At 43.8% G+C, this 20,336-nt stretch overlaps 1 protein-coding gene across 1 annotated transcript; it reads right to left on the bottom strand.

The window, feature by feature from the left end:
* Window positions 1–1,038: 1,038 nt before the first annotated feature.
* ccdc50a (coiled-coil domain containing 50a) lies at window positions 1,039–18,856 on the bottom strand. Its single transcript, XM_085347945.1, has 12 exons — window positions 18,615–18,856; window positions 15,895–15,957; window positions 12,143–12,272; window positions 10,082–10,172; window positions 9,546–9,636; window positions 5,149–6,066; window positions 4,314–4,465; window positions 3,843–3,887; window positions 3,506–3,643; window positions 3,324–3,403; window positions 3,138–3,247; window positions 1,039–1,154 (listed from the first exon to the last, which is right to left on the bottom strand). The coding sequence occupies exons 1-12, from the start codon at window positions 18,667–18,669 to the stop codon at window positions 1,135–1,137; spliced, it is 1,893 nt and encodes a 630-aa protein (XP_085204071.1). The 5' UTR covers window positions 18,670–18,856; the 3' UTR covers window positions 1,039–1,134.
* Between the last annotated feature and the right edge of the window lie 1,480 nt (window positions 18,857–20,336).

The following is a 20,336-nucleotide window of genomic DNA, read 5'->3' as shown; positions in this document are numbered from 1 at the left end:
CATGATTTGGTCGAATGTAAAAAACAAGAACGCAGATTTACACACAGCGTCTGAGCATGAACTCAGGTTTGACACAGGCAACACATGCATTTCATTTGGTACTGGTTCTTTTATGGGCCAGCTGGAAATGACAAGCTCATATGAAATATTGGCAGAAGACTGAAATACTGTACAGCAGTATATGTGAGCACATATTTAGTTTCTACAGAGAGATTATTATTGGCTGTTTGCAGCTTTAGCCCTTTCTGATAATAAAGAGGGAGCCAGTTAATATTGATACAGAGCTGAGATGCATGTACACATCTGTACACTCTCAGTAAGCATGCACATAGAAACAGTGAGTCATATACAGTCATACCACTACAGTTTAAGAAAGACAGGGTTAAGTGGAAAAAAAAAAAGTTCCCCTCACAAGCAAAAAAACCGCAAACACATCGAGCTGATCGATGTCCACGGATCGCCGCTAAGCTCCACCTCTTCTGCGCTGGAACAAGGTGGGAAACATATGAAAGCCAGAGCTACCAGCACCGAAATCAAGGCTTTGTTTTATAATTACAGCAAATAAAACAAAATATAATGCATCCCCTTCAGAGTCAAAGGCTGTGTGGCACATGGGCAGCCCTCACAGGGCCTCGCTGCACAGCACGGCGAGAACAGAGGCGCAGCACGCTGTAACAAAGAAGCTGCCACGTTGGTATCTAAGACACTGTAACAGCCACAGTGGACCAGACAGGCATGTCCCATGAAGAGTCTCGAGGAACTGTTACATCCAGCAGAGGCTTTAAGCCCTTTGATGGCACACAATGACCACAGCAGGGGGGCAGTTCCTTCATTTACACAGCAAAGAATCATGGGAGATTTCTTTTGGCTAGGCTTAATGTCACATCAGTTCAAAGAAATATGCAATCACATTTTACAGATCATTAAAAAAAAAGATGAGTATTTCTAGCACTCACACATCCACTTCCTCAACTTTGGAGGATATTAAAAAAAAAAAAAAAAAAAAAATCCCACTGCCAACTCATGACTGTCCGAAGGATTCTGGCCAACAGAGTGTGAATGGGTGAAAATAAAAGATAAACACACACACACAGGAGGACTGACAGCATGTGTGCGCACGGGCGAGAGCCTGAGTCACCGCTTGTGATGGGCACCTGAAAAAGATGGAAGAGACAGAAAATGAGCTCCATATACTGCAGTGTAGCGCTGCCACAAACGATTGATAGTCGACGTAATCGTGACTAGTTGACTAATCGTGGCCCTGCTGCAGTGCAATTTATGCTGCAGTGTTTATGAACTCAAGTTTTCCAAGGTAGCGTTCAGGAGTTTATTAATATGAGTGACGAGAAACCAGCTCTGGTCGAACTAAACGCCTTCAGCACTCTCACGTGTTCATGTAGGCAGTGCTAAGAAAATAAAGGGAGACGTTCCTATTTAGACATTTGGCCAAAACAAACCACTTGAAAGAAATGAAGATGTTCATTTTAACATTGATGATGTCAAAGATGAGGCCTGGGGACCAGAAGACTGGACATCTGGACAGCAATGAAAAATGTAAACTTTAGACTTTTAACTGGTTTTTTTCCTACTGATAAATGACCAAAGTAATCAAGTAAACTTTTTGTTTGTTCATTCCCAACTTCAAGCTTATTTGGATGCAAACAACATCGGGGAAAATACAGTCGGGTCTAAGCTTTAGCACGGAAACTGCATTACTGCTAGTCTTTAATGATCTTCTCTCAATCGCTGACTAATGTCCTTTTAATGAGGCTTAAGGTGGGCATCACGGGCAGTGCCCTTAGCTGGTTTAAATCCTATCAGAAAGGTCCTTTTCTGTCACCATGGGTACCTGCTCCTCCTCCATTGCCCCGGTCACCTCTGGTGTCCCCCTGGGGTCTGTACTGGGTCCTATGCTGTTCTCTTAATACTTGTTATCCTTGGGCCGAATCCTTGAAAAATACAATATTTCTTTCCACTTTTATGTGGATGACATTCAAATCCATTTTGAACTGGCTGAGGATGTCACGTCATCGTTGCAACACTTCTTCAATTGTATGAATGAAGTTAAAAACTGGCTGCTGAGCAATTCCCTCATTCTCAATGATAAGAAGATGGAAATCATAATCGTCGATAGTCAGGCTGAACTCAATGATGTATTTGGGCCCTTTGCTGACTCTTTCTGATACCCGGGTGTTGTCTTGGACAGTTCCTCTAAGCTGGACAAACACGTGTCCTCGGTAGTTGAATCCAGTTTCTATCAATCACGTCTAATCTCCAAGGCCAAGCCCTACATACCACGTAAGCACCTTGAAAAACGTATCCATGCCTTTGTTACATCCAGATTAGTTTACTGTAATTCCCTTTATGCTGGTCTCCATTCTGCCGTCGTTCAAAATGGGACTGGTAGGTTTGAGTCTATTACTCCGGTTCTTTCTGACCTGCACTGGCTTCCCATTAAAATCACATTGATTTTAAAATCTTATTGTTCACGTTTAAAATCATAAATAATACCACACCCAGCTATCTTACTGATCTCCTCAGCTTTTACACCCCCGGGGGAGCGCTTAGATCAGCAGGCCAAATGCTCCTGGTGTGACCTACATCTCGGCTCAACACCAGAGGTGACAGAGCATTCGCCTCTCTTGCACCCTACCTCTGGAATAATCTCAACCTATATCTGCGTGTTCGTAATGGCACTGTGTTTTATCGTTTTGCTCTGATTAAAGCTTATCGTGTTTAACCTTCAGCCTTTGGCTTGTGCCATTGCATAGTTATGTCTCCCACCTGTCAGTATATTTGTATCTGTAACTGCACTTAATCGATTCTGTGAAGCACTTTGGCACACCCCTGGTTTTGAAATGTGCTATATAAATAAAACAAATAAAAAAACAAAAACTTCTTAGTTAAATACTGTAGTATTACTAGTATATTTAGTTAATTAAACTTCTGAGCCAGTGTTGAGTCTGACAGCCTGATGTATTTCTATCTGCAGATTCAAAGTTAACTCTTTCTTTGCAGAACACACGCAGCCAGGAACGCTGGGAGAGACACGGCTATTAGCATCAAGCAGACTAAAGTGCAAAAACACCACAGTGTTGAAAAAGGGCAGCAGCTGCCTTGTTTAGGTTTTCATTTACCTCTGTAAGTTGGATCAGGTCTGGCTGGAGCGCGAGGGGCAGCAGGGTGATCTGGGTAGACGTAGCCAGGACTGACATTCTCATAGTCATGTGTGCGCGGCTGTGGAGGCCTGAAACACGTGCAAAACATTAATACATTTCTGCTTCTTTACAGACTGGACATTTCTTCTGGTGAGAGCCGTGTACCTCGGAGGCTTGTAGTTCTTCTGCCTTTGGTACTCGTACTCCTCTCGTGTCCTGGGCCGGACAACGTCCTCGGAGTTTGGCTGGAAACCAACAGAAATTATGGTTCTCGTCCCACAGAGGAAATACAGTCTTATATGGAAAAAGCACGCATGTTAAAAATATGCACGGTCATGGAAAATTACCCTGTAGTCTCCCTCTTGCCGCCTCCTCTCCACTGCCATCCTTTCCATGGCCAGCCTCTCCCGCTCCTTCTCTTTCTCCCATTCGCGATTCTTCCTGTACTCCTTTTTCTCCTGCTCCATCAGCAGTCGGGCGATTTCCTGGCAAAGCGAGGCGACTAGGTCATTTACCCCAGAATACGTCCTACATGTCACATGACATAACTCTACACAAGCGTCCCAGATGTCATCAGAGAACACCTGGTTCACACGAAGCAGCCAAAGCGACACCTCCAGTGCTGCAGAGCATCTTTGCACGTAACATTTATCCATGTTGGAGGAGGAGTTTCCACACACTCACCTCGTCTTGTGCCACTTGGGCTGCACGCACGTGCATCTGGCTCGCCTGAAACCAGAGAAAAGGTTACGTTCTCACACAGATGTTACGTGATGTTGGAAACACACAAGAAAAACACTTTCAGTTTGGTTTTTGACATCAAGGCTTCAAGTTCTTTACAGCTTTGATAACAGAGTCAAATGCTTTACTGTCATTGGCTGCTCTGGAGCCAATCACGTTTCATCATGTCAAATCAAATAATGCACAACAAAAATACATTTATGGGCAGAGTTATTCAAACATTTTCATTTCTTTACAAAACTGATTTCTAAACAAAGAAGAAGAAACTCAACCACACACAGACCGACAGACCTTTAACTTTGCTCTTTGCGCACACTGTTTGCTAACTATAAGCTAATGTGATTGTTCCCTGTACGTCACGGTGTGCGTGCACATATGGACAACACGTACTTCTCTTCTGGTTTCCTTCCTGACCTTAATTTCCTCCTCTTGCAGTTTCCTGGCCACCTCCAGGTCCTTCAGCTCTTGCTCGCGCAGATCGAGCTTGGTCAAACCCTTGGTGGCCTCACTCAGTCCGTACTCAGTCTCTGGCATTACTGACCCGCCGCCACGGTGCGCAATAAGACCTGCAAAAGGCAAATCATGACTAACAGAGCAGGGCTGCGATGATTATTTATTAGGATTCGCTTCAGCAAAAGGAAATCTCATCTTAAAGGTGCAATTTACACAATTACAGAATAAAGTAAAGTTTGTATCATTTTTCTTGATAAATTAAAATGATTTATGGATCAAAATCATTTGTCTGTTGAATGATCAATAATTTGATGCCACATTCACACAAAAATACATTCAGCAGCAGTTTGATCAAAGCCAATGCACCTTTAAAGGGCTGCAGTGCATCTCCACTGGTGTTGTTCGCTGTGTTTGGGTCATTTAAACCTGTGGCAGATCTCAGATCAGTTAAAACCATGAAATGGTAAAGTTTAGCTTGTTCAATTGACAAGAACACACAACCAGCTCTGAAGCCCTTTATCAAGGAAACATTTGAGCTTACAAAGCTCATCAAGCCATAAGAAAGCACACAGCACACGCCTCACTCCAAGCACAGAGACAAGAAAACTCCACACTAGGCGAAATAAATCATTGGCCTCAAACCTGAAATCACAAGATCGCTGATCCTGAAAACAGTGAATCTAACGTGTGTGTTAGCGATCGCTGTTAGACTGACCCACCACCTCAGACTGCCACAGAAAGGTTTAGCACACCACACAGCCCCCCCGCAGAGCCCAGAGGGAGCTCGGGGTGATACCTGTCTCTCCGCTGGGTTGACTATGACTGCGTTCCCTGCCACGACCCTCCCCCTGCTGGAGGTCCCAGAACTCCCTGCTGTCTCCTCTGCCTTCATCGCCCCTATGATCTCCAAACAGCTCATTGGGGCTGGACTGGACACGGTGCCATCCCCTGGTCCTCTCAAAATCCTCCTCTTCCCCCTCCCAGGAAGCCCTCCCTTCCCTCAGCCGGTCCCGGCTGTGTGCTGGCTCCACAAAGGCCTCTTCGAGTCCTCTCTCCCTGCTCCGGGTTCTCGCTCTTTGTCTTCCTTTATCTCGATGTCCGTGTCCCTCTAGCTCTCTGTCCAAACTTCGTCCTCTGTCTCTGGATCTTTCTCCGTCCCGCCCCTCTGCTCTTCCCCACCTGAGGTCCTGGTCTCTGTCCCTCCTCCGATCTCTGTCCCTCCTCTGGTCTCTTGCAGTATACCTCTCATATTCCGGTTCTCTGCCTCCGTCTCGGTCGTACTGCCTGTTCTGCTCTCTGACCCACGTTTTGTCCCTCTCTTTAGGAATTTGTACTGGAGGTGGTCTAGCTGGCCTCTCTTTCCTCCTCACCACTCTCTCTGTGTCCTCGTATCCTAAATCCCTGGCTCTGCCAGTCTGTGAGGGCTCGTGCTCTGGATACCTGTCCCCGTGTTTGCCTCTGTTGTGCATCAGGTGCTCAGGAAAAGGATCTGCGTGCCTGCTACGGCCTCCTTCTCCCAGCAGATAGCCTTCTGGGTATCTGGAGCGACCACGGGGTGCTGCAGCATCCAGTTTTGGGTGTCTGCTCCTTTTAGGTTCTGTTGAACTATAATCTGGAGAGTAATCTCGACGTGAGCTCACCGGAGCATCGTATCGCCCGGGGGACGTCGGTGTGTGATGTCTGGGTTTGTCCAAGTCTAGAGGTCTTCTTGCAGCTGAGCAAAGCAGAGTGAGAAGGCACGATGATGATGATGGTGGTGGTTGATGAAAACAGGGAAAGTTAACAACAACAACAGACAGGTGTAATATAAGTCAAGACAGTGAGCACCGGGTTAGATACAGCACCTGTGAGGAGAGCAGTGGTTAGAAGAAAGAGGAAATGCAGAAGATGACATTAAATGACCCAAAACGTCCCGGCAGTTGTTACGGTTGGAAAATTAAAATGTTGCAAAGACAGCAACAGCGAGTGTTAGCCGCTATCAGACAGTCTGACTGGATATAAAGGCACTCAGGACTCATGATGGGACATCAACCAGTATATGATGTTTTTAAATGGTTACAAATGGTCTGCTCCTCCATTGCACTCCACATGCCACTGCTTTTGTAAATACAGACGCTGCAGACACACCAACAGAGCAAACTGTTGATCTGAGCACTTCACCTTTAAGGAAACCTGTTTGTTGGGAGTCGACATGTGGCTGAGAAATGTTTGAATGAATACAAATGAAAGGAAACGCACAGCGAGGAACAAAGCTGAGGCCAGTCCTCGCCGCACTGCCAGTCAGTGCAATGGCATTCCAGTTATCCAACCAGCAGCAGGGAGGTACGAGCAGAGCCTGACACCTGCTCAGACGCCCACGGGCATTCGCTGTTTGCTCACCTCGTCTCACTTTAAAAAAATAAAATATTCTCCTATTTTTAACCTTTTATTCTACCCTGACAGCTGTTCAGTGACGAGAAGCAACATGTTTTTGTACGTCAGAGAGAGAGACTGTGACATCATCACAGTCACAGGTGCAAACGCCCAGTGGTGACGTTACAGGTGAGCAGTTACATAAGTTCTCACAGTCTGCAGTCGATACAGAGAACAAGCAGGTGGACTGACAGCGAGAGGCTCGCCCGTCCCCGTCTGCGCCGACAAACACCAACACGGAAACTATTCAAATCAGCTTCCGTGACAGTTTAAATGAACAAACAAGCACAAGATAAAAATCACTCACGAGCACTTTAAGTAGAAACTGTGTGTGTGTTGAATTTTTGCAGAGCACCAAATTGCTAGAAAACCAGACTGATTTTTCTTCTGTTGACTAAAAGGAAAAAAGAGATTTTCCTCTGTGCTTCCTGTGTGGGAGGAGGTTTAGTGTTCTGAGTCAATCTCAGAAACAAAACACCCAAAAGGGTTGAAATGGCAAAGCTGGTAGTCAGCATGTCACATTAGATTTAGCAGCTGCAGAGAGAAAAGCTGAGCTTTTATTAGGAACAGGAAATTTACTTCCTCCCACACTCACACTCACAACTGTGGTTCAAGACCTGCGACCGCACTCATGCCTCAACAAGACGCAATAAGAAACGGCCGCAGCGCTTCAGGTACAGAAGCAATCGTGATGACATTTTGGATTAGGACTTGCAGCAAAGCTTCAATTTTTCAACATGAAACATAAAATTGTGACACTGAGCTGCTAACACGTTTTAGAAGCCCCAAAAAACACTAAAAACATGTTGTTGTTTTTTTAAATACATCAGAAGTAAATCTAAAATTGCTCCTAATTCACTAAATGCCAACTCTGGTACAAAAGGCTCAATCAGCGCTCTGCACTGGGAGTAAAAGGACGAGTTATTTCTCTGCAGGAACACGCAAGCCTTCCTTCAGGGTTAATTATGTGCTTATAAATGCATTCCACAATCTTCAAGTCAGCAACAATCGCCATGAGTGTTAGAGACACGCCCACCGCACTCAAAGCTGGAGACAAAACCAAATCCGGCACAGAAACAGAGACCGATCACCTCCCGTGGCCTTACTCATGACTTTATATTCTTCTGTGAAAAGCTGTGAGAATTATTCTTTAATCCTTGAAAGAGTAGTTGTCAAACAGCTAACAGATCATCTGCAGAGGCTTATTTGAAGAGTTTCAGTCAGGTTTCAGAGCTCAGCACAGCACAGAAACAGCTTTAGTGAAGGTTACAAATGATCTTCTTATGGCCTCTGACAGTGGACTCATCTCTGTGCTTGTCCTGCTAGACCTCAGTGCAGCGTTCGATACTGTCGACCATAATATCCTATTAGAGCGATTAGAACATGCTGTAGGTATTACAGGTACTGCACTGCAGTGGTTTGTATCATATCTATCTAATAGACTCCAGTTTGTGCATGTAAATGGAGAGTCCTCTTCACACACTGAGGTTAATTATGGAGTTCCACAGGGTTCAGTGCTAGGACCAATTCTGTTTACATTATACATGCTTCCCTTAGGCAGCATCATTAGAAGACATAGCATACATTTACACTGCTATGCAGATGACACCCAGCTCTATCTGTCCATGAAGCCAGATAACACACACCAATGAGTTAAACTGCAGGAATGTCTTAAAGACATAAAGACCTGGATGGCCGCTAACTTTCTGCTTCTTAATTCAGATCAAACTGAGGTTATTGTACTCGGCCCTGAAAAGCTTAGAAATATGGTATCTAAGCAGATTCTTACTCTGGATGGCATTACCTTGGCCTCCAGTAACGCTGTGAGGAACCTTGGAGTCATTTTTGACCAGGACATGTCCTTCAACACACATATTAAACAAATATGTAAGACTGCGTTCTTCCATTTGTGCAACATCTCTAAAGTTAGAAATATCCTGTCTCAGAGTGACGCTGAAAAACTAGTTCATGCATTTATTACTTCCAGGCTGGACGACTGTAATTCATTATTATCAGGATGTCCAAAAAACTCGCTGAAAAGCCTTCAACTAATCCAAAATGCTGCAGCAAGAGTCCTGACAGGGACTAGAAAGAGAGAGCAGATTTCTCCTGTATTGGCTTCCTGTTAAATCCAGAATTCAAAGTCCTGCTCCTCACATACAAGGTCTTAAATAATCAGGCCCCATCTTATCTTAATGACCTTGTAGTACCATATCACCCTATTAGAGCACTTCGCTCTCACACTGCAGGCCTACTTGTTGTTCCTAGAGTATTTAAAAGTAGAATGGGAGGCAGAGCCTTCAGTTTTCAGGCCCCTCTTCTGTGGAACCAGCTTCCAGTTTGGATTCAGGAGACAGACACTATCTCTACTTTCAAGATTAGGCTTCAAACTTTCCTTTTTGCTAAAGCATATAGTTAGGGCTGGACCAGGTGACCCTGAATCCTCCCTTAGTTATGCTGCAATAGACGTAGGCTGCCGGGGGATTCCCATGATGCATTGAATCATATCTGCTATTAATCTCTGTCTCTCTTCCACAGCATGTCTTTATCCTGTCTTCCTTTTCTCACCCCAACCAATCACAGCAGATGGCCCCGCCCCTCCCTGAGCCTGGTTCTGTTGGAGGTTTCTTCCTGTTCAAAGGGAGTTTTTCCTTCCCACTGTCGCCAAAGGGCCGCTCATACAACGGTCAGCCGTTTTACAGATAGAAAACTAGCTTTGCTCCGACAGCCATAAGTCAACATAAATGAGGCATTTACATAAGTCAGCGGTGCTCTCCTCACCTCCATGATCTTCATCAAAGCGCGTTTCCAGCTGCTTATGTCTCCTCCTGTCCTCTTTCATCTCCTTCTCCTGCAGCTTACGAGCGATGGCCTGCAACAAAACAACGCAACAGTAAGCACGTCGTCCCGCATCAATATAGAAATGTCCCACTTAGACAAAGGTCATATTTCTTTGGGTGCACGTACAGTAGCTCGCTTCTCAGGCCAATTAGCACATGCTTCGTACACCTTATGGAGCACGTAGGAGGCGATCTGACCCAAGTTAGCTCACTCTGACTAATCTAACACAAACAGTGTTGCTGATTGGGAAACAGAATCTAGGATTTCTCAGCTTTCCCATTTATCAACAATGTCATTGTAATGTTTAAAAAAAAAGAAAAAAAAAAAAGGTCCCAATTACTTAAAAATAAAATAAAATAAAATAAAAGTGGAAACAAAGGCGCAATGATTGGAAAAGAATGACCCGCCCAAAACAGGAAGACTAGAAACAACTGAGGGGTAGAAACAAGCAGCACTGCCTCAGGTCCACTTCCTACCGCATCTTTCTCTTCTTGCTGTCGCTGTCGCTCTGCCTGTCGGACCAGTTCCTCCTGAATCTCCTGGGCGATCTCGTTATCTTGCCGCTCGCTGGGGTTCACATGTGTTGCAAGCATGTACGAAGAGAAGAAGCGGGAAAATGTTACAGCAGGGATGTAATGGAAGGACATTTTTAAATTCACAGCTTTGCTTAAAGATGCATATTTACACTGACACATTTGTTAAATAAGCCTTATTACACTTTTCAAGTCTCAATTATTCTGACGACAAACTCACACAGTGGTGCTGAAACCGGCTCTGGTACTACACACGTTAGATTGTTGTGTATATAAAGGTTTAAAAGCCTCCCTGACTTCAACACTGTGAAAATGATGCACTTTTTTGTCACTTACAGTTTTCAGTAATTCTGTTTCATAAGGGGAGTCAACACCCGAACCCTCAGCTTTAAAGTCATCCAGCATGTTGTGAATGATGGTCAGCGCGCCTCAGGCAGGAGCAGGAGGATCTTAGCTCACTGCAGGGTTGATCTCACTAGCGCCTTGGCTCACGCTCATCTTTGAAGCTGCACGATTTAGTCAAAAACACCATCTGCCTGCAGGGCTGGTGTGTGAAAATCCTTACAGTGTGTGCAGACGCACCTGAGTGTGAAATCTTACTAACAGAAGGAGGAGCTTATACAACCCACGCCGTACCTGGATTTGACCCGAGTGGTTAACGGCTTAGGATGAATTAAAGTGGCACATGTAAACAAACTGCTGCACCTGAGCGTCTTGAAACAGTACGTGCTGAGAAAGAAGTGATGCTGTTTAGTCCGGTGTCTAAGTGGCGAGTGTGGGATAGACGGTGAGCTTGGAACAAGACCGGCAGCACCGGCCTGCATGCGTCGGTGAGGCATCTGGCACCCAGGGAGTGCAATCCCTCTACTCGAGCCCTGCATGTTTATGTGTGTTTAAAATAAGTGGGTTCGGCGAGTCAGCGCTTTTATGTTGATTAAAACTGCAGAGCACAGAAAGACTCCAAGTGCCTTTTTGCACACTTGGGATGCAACTGCTGCTTTGGGCTGAAACAGAGACAACAGAGCTCTCTGCTATGTTCAGCGGAGCCAGATTTATGTTTCTGCATCAGGCCACTGTGGTTAGTAAGTGTACATGCTGCATTGCTTTGGACATGCAGTTGGAAGCAACCCAAACCCCTCGGGGAATATAATTATACATCAGCGGTGACAAAGACACCACACAGACTCCATAACAACTGAAGAAGATCTGCTTATGCCGTTTGTTTCTGCATGTTTCTAAAGCAGGATAAAGACTGAAAGCATTTTGTAGGTTAGCTTGAGTCTATGAGTCTCCTAACACAGATATAACATGTCTTTAGCACAGACCTGTTAGGAAGTCTGTTACATCCTACGCCTAATTGACGCATGGCTCAGCAACATCTGCTCTTAAATAATCTGAAAACCAGCTGGTCAGCAGAACCAGCTCCAAACCTCATGATTGCTCCTTGGCAAAAACAAGATTGAAAGCATACTGAATGACAGGATCTTCTCATTTATAACAATAACAGTGTTAAACCTACTCTGAACAATCACTCAGCAGGAGTCACCTAGAGCGCTGCGCTGGCTGACCTCGCTGCTGAAGCACAAATCTGTCCGAGGACGGGGTTTGGGAGTAATTACATGAGATTAGACTAATTGGAAACAGATGCCATCATCAAAGTAACTAATAACGCTCACAGCGAGTACTGCTGAGTAATCTGATGGCTTTAAAAGTCCTCGAGGTGCATCGAGTGCTTCATTTCAAAAACCAAACATCCAACCAGCAGATCCTTATTTTTCTACTTGGACAAATGTTGCTCATATGCACAACTATAACCAGGCGCATGCTTTTATGCAACTGCTGACTCTAGTATGACTTTTCATTAGCACAAAGCTCAATGAATAAATGTGCTCCATGGCATTATTGATTTGGACTTTATCTGAGCCATCAGCCACATCTCCAGGAATTCCTGCTCTTCTTACATTTAACAGGTGTGTATGAGGCTGACGTGTGAGGGACACCTACATGGCAACGTTCTCTTTCTGAGTCTTGATCTTGGCCCTCTCATCCTCCTCCTCTTGGAGCTTCTTGGCCACCTGCAGGTCGTTCTGCACCAGACGGCTCTTATAGACATTGGAGGCCAAGTGGCTCTCAACTGTTGACACACACACAGAGACACACACACACAGGCTTGACTATCAGTGAGATAACATAAATGTTGAACAGCAGAGGTTATTTGCAGGTCTACACGTCAGCGTCTGAGGACAAGAGAAATGCCGCGGCCGTTTCAGCCTCTGCTATTCAACAGACTGCGCTCTCAGTCGCTGAGGAATGAATGTTGGCGGCTGAGGCGTCGTTCCAAGGTTGTGTGACGGCATGCAGTCGACCATAACAGATGAGAAATCCTGCTTGCTGACGCACTTCTAGCACTTTGTAAGCAGCGCATCACTCACTCGCTCAGTTCTGTTCACTTTGTTATTGATCCGGGACAAAATTACATTTGGCAATTTGTACGCGAGGAGCTCCATAAGGTCTGTGTCTGTGATCGGTGGGATGGAAACAGGAAACCATGTCACAGCTGTGCCATCATGATAAAGAGTCGAGGGACTGACATCGATTTTTGGGGGGTTCTCTTGAATGACGCTGGGATTAATTTTTCACGTGCTGACAGCCCATGAAAAAAAAAAAAAAAGTCTGAAGGTATAACTGAAGTCACACCGTAAAATGAAGGACATTTATCCACTGCCATGTTTGCCGTGTCAACAGCAATCTGGATTCATCTTTCAAGGAAACAAAATGGACATTGTGAAATCTGTTCATAAAACACATCCTCTGAAGAGGCCTCGGGCCATTCAGGAAAAGAAACAACGCTGAGCTGTGAGAACAGACACGAGTGGAAATCTGCACGGTGAAAAGAAGCAAACACAGAAACGGAAGATGCCAAGTGCTGACACGGCCTTGCAGAAATGTTTCCATGTGACATTTGGACACTTTGCTGTTCCGCATGCTCAACATTTTGAATGGGAACAAAAGCCAGCTGTATCTGCACATGAACACAAACTCAATGTGCTTAAAATCTTCTTTTGGACGCCATCTGCTGATGTGATCCATGAAGAAAAACAAAACAGGGGGGGGGGGGGGCACTGCATATTTAGAGAACTACTGAAATATATTAAATGGCATCCTCCCTTTTGACTTCCAGGGTCAAAGTTGAAAGAACACTCTGCCAACACAAACCTGATCAGTTACTGTGGCAACAAAGGAGCAAATGGAAATGAGCCTTGGTGGTAGATCCCTACAGCTTTAAAAGGGCACAATCACATTCATTACAGCTAATCTGCACTGAGAGTGTGGCTGGATGACATCTGCCTTCCTCTTATTTAGCAGAGCTCGTGGCATAATTTACCTTTATATGGTTTTACAATGGAGGAAACGGAAAGACAAACTAGTGTCCTCTACAGCAGCGCGTTCTCTCGGTTCACACTCTAAACTTAGTGCAGAGGTTCACCAGACTCGATAATAATACAGCAGCAGCCCGTCTCTGATGCACGGAAAGAACCTGAAAAAGATGTTGATGTGAGATTTCAACAACTTATCTTGATGCGAGGGAACGGAGCCCTCTATAATGACTCTAATTACTTGCATATAGAGCAGGGCGATATGGCCAAAAATATTTATCACGATATATATTTGAAAATTTGCGATAACGATATAACCGACGATATAATTGATGCGAGACAAAATACAACTCCACAACATTACTAGCGCAAAAAGACAACCTTCCATTTATTTTCACTTAAACAAGAAGCTGGTTTTTATGTACATTAAAGCTTTATAAAAATGTAACAGTGCAAATGCAAATTCCTTGCTGAAAGTTTAACCAAAAGGCATTTCCAGTAGAAATGGGCTGACATATCCTGAGCATAACCATGTATAATATCCACTGAAGTTAAAAAGAGGTGCTTTGCAACATTAAACTGCAGTGTGCAGTACGTATTTTTCGGACCATAAGGTGCACGGGATTATAAGGCACATTAAGCGAAACAAAGCAGTCAGATAAATCAAACTTTATTAAACTCATTCTTCTTGCTTCCTCCACTTCTGTACCATTGATTCATTAATGTTGAATTCTCTGCAGCGGCTCTATTCCCATGTTGTTGCAGTATATTAATGACTAACCTCGTATTGTGGATGGATTATCTCAGTTGTTCTCCTGACTGAAGTTTGGTCCGTTTACAGCATCCTGCCATGCGATTGCATTTGTCTCTAACCATGAGGAACCTTCACGTTAACTTTTATAAGTGGAAAAGTGTTAGTGTTCGTCCTCCAGCTTCACTGTTTATGTTATGCTAACATAGCTGTGTCGCTAGCGATCACGTAGCACATCATTATATACCAGCTAGCCCAACTTCAGTAACCCTACAAACGTCACTGCTGTTTAGTTTCCTGTCTCCATTTATGTTGGAAGTGATAGCAGAGCTGTACGTTTGATTTTTTTCAGAAATCTCTCAGTCAGAACATGCTATATCATGTTTAGGTAACTAGCGAAACTAGCGAGCTAACTTCCGCTAGCTTCCTGCTAACTTCTAACTCCGTTAAATGTAATAACTTTTGTTTTCATGGATGCCTGGAAGTTAAACTTCATAGTTACACCTGGTAAAGCAGCAATGCTGATCGTTTTATTAAAGATGAAAGAATTTAGACAGTTTTTAACTCTAAGTGATGCTGCAGTGTTGTTTGACCTGAAGTATACGGAGTTTAGGACCCAGATTACTCCCAGATTTAAGAGCATCTTAGTCCGACAAATACGACAATAACAACGGCCGCTTGCATGTTCTGCAAAAAAATGTGCTTTGTTGTGTATCTGACGGACAAACACCAAACCAGTTCCACATCACGGAAGTTGCACCATTTTTACAAACCAATTCTGGTTCATCTGTTTCACTCAACAATCGGCCATGTGCGTATGAAAACAAAGGCACTGCGCATGCGCGTTTTACTCATATTCTATCGCGATATTTCATTTTCCTATCGTTGCCTAACATTATACCGGTATTACCGTGAACGGTATAATATGGCCCAGCCCTACTTGCATATGTGCTCACATTAAAGTACCAGCTAGCGTAAAAGGAGACACAGATGCAGTGTGTTCAGCTCTACAATCAGAGCTTTCTGTGCTACAGCTGCTGCACACAAAAAAGCCACCTCACTGCTCTGATGCAGAGCTTTGTGGCGTCCCGCAACATGGCTCGACTAATTGTGTACCAGGGTTTATACGGGCTTAATCAGACTTCAGCCACTGACGCCGCGCTCTGCCCTGCAAATAGCAAAGTGGAGCATCGTGGGCTGCATGCATGCTTTTACTGCTACAAATAAAACATAATTCAAAGCTTGATTTTTAGCAAAGTGATACCAAATGATTTAGGAAAGAAACAATCTGCAGTTACAGAAAAATCCCAATGCAGAAAACAGTGCAATAATAAATGGCACCAAGTGTTTAAACAGACTCTCCACATACAGACCTCTCTGTATAAACTTGGATTTCTGTCACGTGAATAACGCAGCCACACTTTCGTCTGCCTGAACACAGTCAGGGAAAGCAAACGTCTGAAGGAGGGAGAGGGCAGCACTGTTTGTCAAACGCTTGTTTTACCCGTGACACTCCTCAGGAGTAGAAACTCATTTTATCAAGAGTCAAGCTGAATGTGAGAATGAATGAGAACCACTGCCTTAGGATGAAGAAAAACCCCAAACATGACTAATGTGTAGATGCTTACTTTCTTGTTCCTGGAGGTTATAGGCCAGGGAGTGGTCCTCCAGCACGGCAAAGTCTCGGCACACTAAAGAAAGGAAGAAAAACAGGCTTAATTTAAAAACGAGTGCTGGAAAGTGTAGCAAACGTTACAATCATTCAAACAGCCCCATGTATTCAAACACAGAGCTATGCTCCCAGTTAAACACAAGCTTGAGGAAGAAGAGACGTCAATTTGAATCAGACTTCTCACGGTTTCCCCGTTTAACATCTGGCACGTCTTCCCTCATGTGCTTAATCAATAAAAATGAATTTAAAGTCATGACGGAAGGCAAAGTGTCAGGATTCCACCAACAGGGAATCAAATGTGTCACGATACTGAGAAACTACTCCTAAAACTGTTTTTAATCTGATAAGCTGAGCAGAGTGCCTCGCTGCACAATGAGCACATCATTCTTAGCTACACAAAGTGATTTTAGATCCTGTCTGACCTTCTGGAATTTGTTTTTGGATCTGAGATGAACTGAAAGTGAAAGAGGAAGCGCTCTGCACTCAGACTAAAAAAGCGCTCAGGGTTTTTTATCTTGACAAGTTATTTTAAGGTGAGAAGAAGTGAGAAAACGTTTTGTTGCTGCCCTAAAGTGCAATTCAAAAGGCAACATTTAGTTGCTCATCTAGCAGAAAACACATCCCAAAGGCAGTAAAACGAAACGTGTTTGTGTATAGCCAAATAAGCTACAGTAAGTAAAGTAAGATTAACCTGAATTTTCTATCTAAGCTGAGTTTTTATGACGCAGGACTTTTTTCCTGTCGTTTTCAGGCCTGGCCAAAGACTAAAAGTCCACCAGCCACAATCTCAGCTCTGTAGGAAGAGAATAAAAATGTTTTCTTAAAGAAAAAAATATGAACTGCTCATTTTCCATATCTACAGATAACCCGAGAGCAAACTTTCCAGGCTTGGTTTCGGTATCACTGGTGCTGCCAAAAGATTCATCCTGAAAACAACAGTTTCGGCTGATGGAGTAGGTGGGGATTTTTTCCTCCGAAACCCCCCAGCACCAAACGTCATCCCGACACATCCACCTGATCCTTCTCAACGACGCACACAGCTCGTGTCTCTTCACGTTTGCTCCAGATCTTTAACAGCAGACGGTTTCCTGTTAAGAAGAACTAAGGAGGCGGTTTTAGGCCTTTCTCACAACCTCAGCTAAACATGAATGTGGACTTAAAAGTTCTGTCAGCGTAGCTTAACTCCCCCTACTTAGCAACTTACCATAGCATCATATAAACAGAATACTCTGTCATGGCTTCATCAAACAAAAAGCCTTCAGAAGTGTGGAGCTGGCACCAGATCGCTTCAACAAAGCAAAAGCAATCTGGCATCATACATATTCACCAGTGTCGATCAGTTTGTGGAGCTCACACTGTCTCCTCACCCCTGTTAAGCTTACAGTCCAAAGATTACTTCATCCACATGAAATATTAATAACCAGTAACTGCCTGTGACTGTGTGACTGTAGAGATCGCTGGGAGGGAATCGACCACCATTAGGCAAACACACTTGATAAATCATCCAGACTGCCTCGTTGTGCACGATGGCTAATGACAGATGCTTTGAAGGAGGATGACACCTCCACCGAGCATTTTCTCAACCATATGCTTAATCTTCTTAGCAAAGAGACTGTATCGTGGCTGCTGCTGCTTTATACGTCAACAGTACTTTAACAGTTGCTTTTAAACAGACTTCAGAAGAATTCAGCACAAGTGAAAGACGGGTTACAGCTGCACTCACGGTTTAGGTTTTCACACCATCATTCACTTCAGGACCTGAAATAGAAAATAGGTCTAACATGTGTGCACTATGCAAATAGATGGACACTTCTGCGTTTAATAAACCACAAGAACATCTAAATATAAGTAAATATTTCAAGTTCATTTCTGCACCTCGTTGTTTTTACTGTTTTCTAACTTTTCCAGCAGTTTTGTAGAGTCCATCCCTTCCCAATGCAGACTAGACAAGCAGTGCAGGATTCTTCTCTCTCTGACCAGAATAACAAACATCCTGCCCAGCAGCTGCTTCACACTAACAGGTGCTTCCCACCAGCAAAGCATCCCATCCATAATGCTTTTCCATATAAACACCCCCGTTTCCATTCTGCTTTTCAAATCCACAAACAATAGCAGACCTAGTTCTGGGTGTCTATGTGGCAAAGAGCTCGTGGGATTCATATTCTGAACAGTCATAAGAAGCAGGAGGAAATGGCACCAGAGAATATGAGACCGGGGGCAAAACAACAAACAAAACTCAAACAGAGCTTGTGTTCAAAACTCTGGCTGGACCACATACCTTAAAACAAGAAAACAACTCAGGTGACAAAGTTACAAGTCATGTAAACACAGCACATTTCACCAGCCCAGCACTGTGTTTAATATGAGGCGGCTCTCACTGTGTCAACATGTACACAACACATAAAACGGTGTTTCCCACTGTAAACCTGCCTGGATGACACCTGCACCCAGACTGACCATCTAACTCCAGCCTGAAAAGACCAGTAAGTGTGCTAGCATCCACTAGCAGCGTGTGCTAAGAGCCACATTAGCCGTAGTGCATGAGACAAACAAATAAACACCTGCGTTTACTCGGTTAACATTAGCCTCGCTAGAGTTATCCTAACCTAACAGGCTGGCTGTTTAAGAGCTAGCTTGCTTTATATTTTTCCAGGAAACATGTTATGTGGACATTACCCTCTTTCACTCCAGGTAGTTTATTCTGGTCGATGCTAACGTTACATTCAGCCATGTTGTCACGGATAATAAGTAAAAACAAGAAAAAGAAAAGAAAAAAACCCGTTGACGGTGAATTACACTTCAGCGTTTTTTCCGAAGGTTAACGGCAGCCTGATTGATCGCCTTAACTCATAAACCCGATTGATGGTTCAGGTGCTGGACGACCCTTTGATTAGTTTCGGTAACCACCCTCTCCTGATACGTCGCCGCTGTAATTGCCAGGCTGTTACTCTGCTGTAGCTAGCTGCCTGTCAGATTGCTAGCGTCCCTCCCTCCCTCCTACACCCGGCCAACGGAGTAAGAGGATATTTCCTGTATAGATTTTTCAGAATAAAATACCAGCGTTCGCAAGACTTGTGCAGGAAAAATAAATCAATTCAATTTAATTCAATTCAATTTTATTTATATAGCGCCAAATCACAACAACAGTCGCCTCAAGGCGACTCACACACACACTCGAATAAAAAGAAAAGAAAATCAAAGTGAAGATTGTTCAAGAGTTCCCTTATTTATTTATAAATATTAATTAAAAATATTTATATATTCGTGACACAATAAATAAAGAAATACAACTGAACCATGCTACTGACTACACCAGACCTACATGCTTACGAACTTAGCCCAGCCAGTATAACTTTAACCTTTGACTGTGCAAAAGCCAACATTTAGATTTAGCTTTATACTTTAGGTTTTTTGAAATGTACCTTTATCAGCCAGCTTCCCAAACATTTATTGAATATATTATTAAACTAAAAGAAACGTTTAACGAAGCTCTCCATTGAGGTAAAAAATTGTCTAAGAATACACTTATGTTTCGGAAAATGAGACTATTTGAATTTAAACCCTTACATTATAAATAGCTGAAATACATCACCAAAATAAGCTAGTAATAATTGTGGATTTTCTAAACTTGGCATGATTAGTACACGAAAGTGCTGCAGTTTTAAGTGTATATTTTCATAGTGATCATTACAAGTCAGCAGCATATGATACAACTGCTCCGTTTATAAATTCAGGGACATAAGAATGCACTGCTGCTATTAACGTCTGCTTTAAGCTGAAAAGTGAGTGAGCACACTTCCGGTTGGTTTCTAACTACTTGCGGCTGACTTACGAGAGGCTTTGAATTGACGCAGCCCTCTTCTCGAGGTTCAGCTGCTGTAGACGTGTGCTGCATGTGCAGCTTCGGAAAGTCTTCACCACGAAGCAACCGTGGGTCATCACTACGGTGCACGCGAGCAACGATTCATGTGTGGGAACCGTCAAGGCAGACTGAGTGAATGGATCCGCATTTACACGCGTCATGCCTTCTATAAAATACACGCTCACTGCAGCTGCTCTTTTGATTATGATAATCTAATTGCTCCCTCTGGTGTTCAGCTCTACCACAACCGCTTCCAATTGAGATAACATCCCTAAAATAAGTCGATGGTAAGGGTCCATTTGCAGATAAATCAATGGGATTGTTTGTGGTCGCGTGCACAGACGGCTTCCTTAAGTGATGCTTAAGCAAAGCAGTTTTACTGTTTAGTTTTTCAGTGAAATACAATGAGGTCAACAAAGGCCTGACCTCTGATGTTAAAGATGAAATAGAACAGAAGCTGGACTGGAGGCTGTGGGGCTCTGAGGAGTGCTTAAACTGCTTGGGTTATGCTGTTACAGAGTTACGAATGCATCGTA

Source organism: Diplotaxodon limnothrissa, linkage group LG23 (genome assembly GCF_057381915.1).
Source record: "Diplotaxodon limnothrissa isolate DT_005_m linkage group LG23, D_limnothrissa_male_GT1.1, whole genome shotgun sequence".
In the NCBI taxonomy this organism is placed as follows: Eukaryota; Metazoa; Chordata; class Actinopteri; order Cichliformes; family Cichlidae; genus Diplotaxodon; species Diplotaxodon limnothrissa.
Note: the sequence above shows the minus strand (reverse complement) of the source record. Positions and strands in the feature narration are given on the sequence as shown.

What these genes read in the sequence shown, in the direction of transcription:
- ccdc50a (XM_085347945.1), bottom strand. Translation starts at nt 18,669, where the DNA reads ATGGCTGAATGTAACGTTAGCATCGACCAGAATAAACTACCTGGAGTG. An exon ending in CAGAAAGAGAACGTTGCCAT is followed by an intron (nt 10,173 to 12,142) that starts GTAGGTGTCCCT and finishes TGTGAACCCCAG; the next exon opens with CGAGCGGCAAGATAACGAGA. An exon ending in TGCAAGAGGAGGAAATTAAG is followed by an intron (nt 3,888 to 4,313) that starts GTCAGGAAGGAA and finishes CTCTGGTTTCAG; the next exon opens with GCGAGCCAGATGCACGTGCG.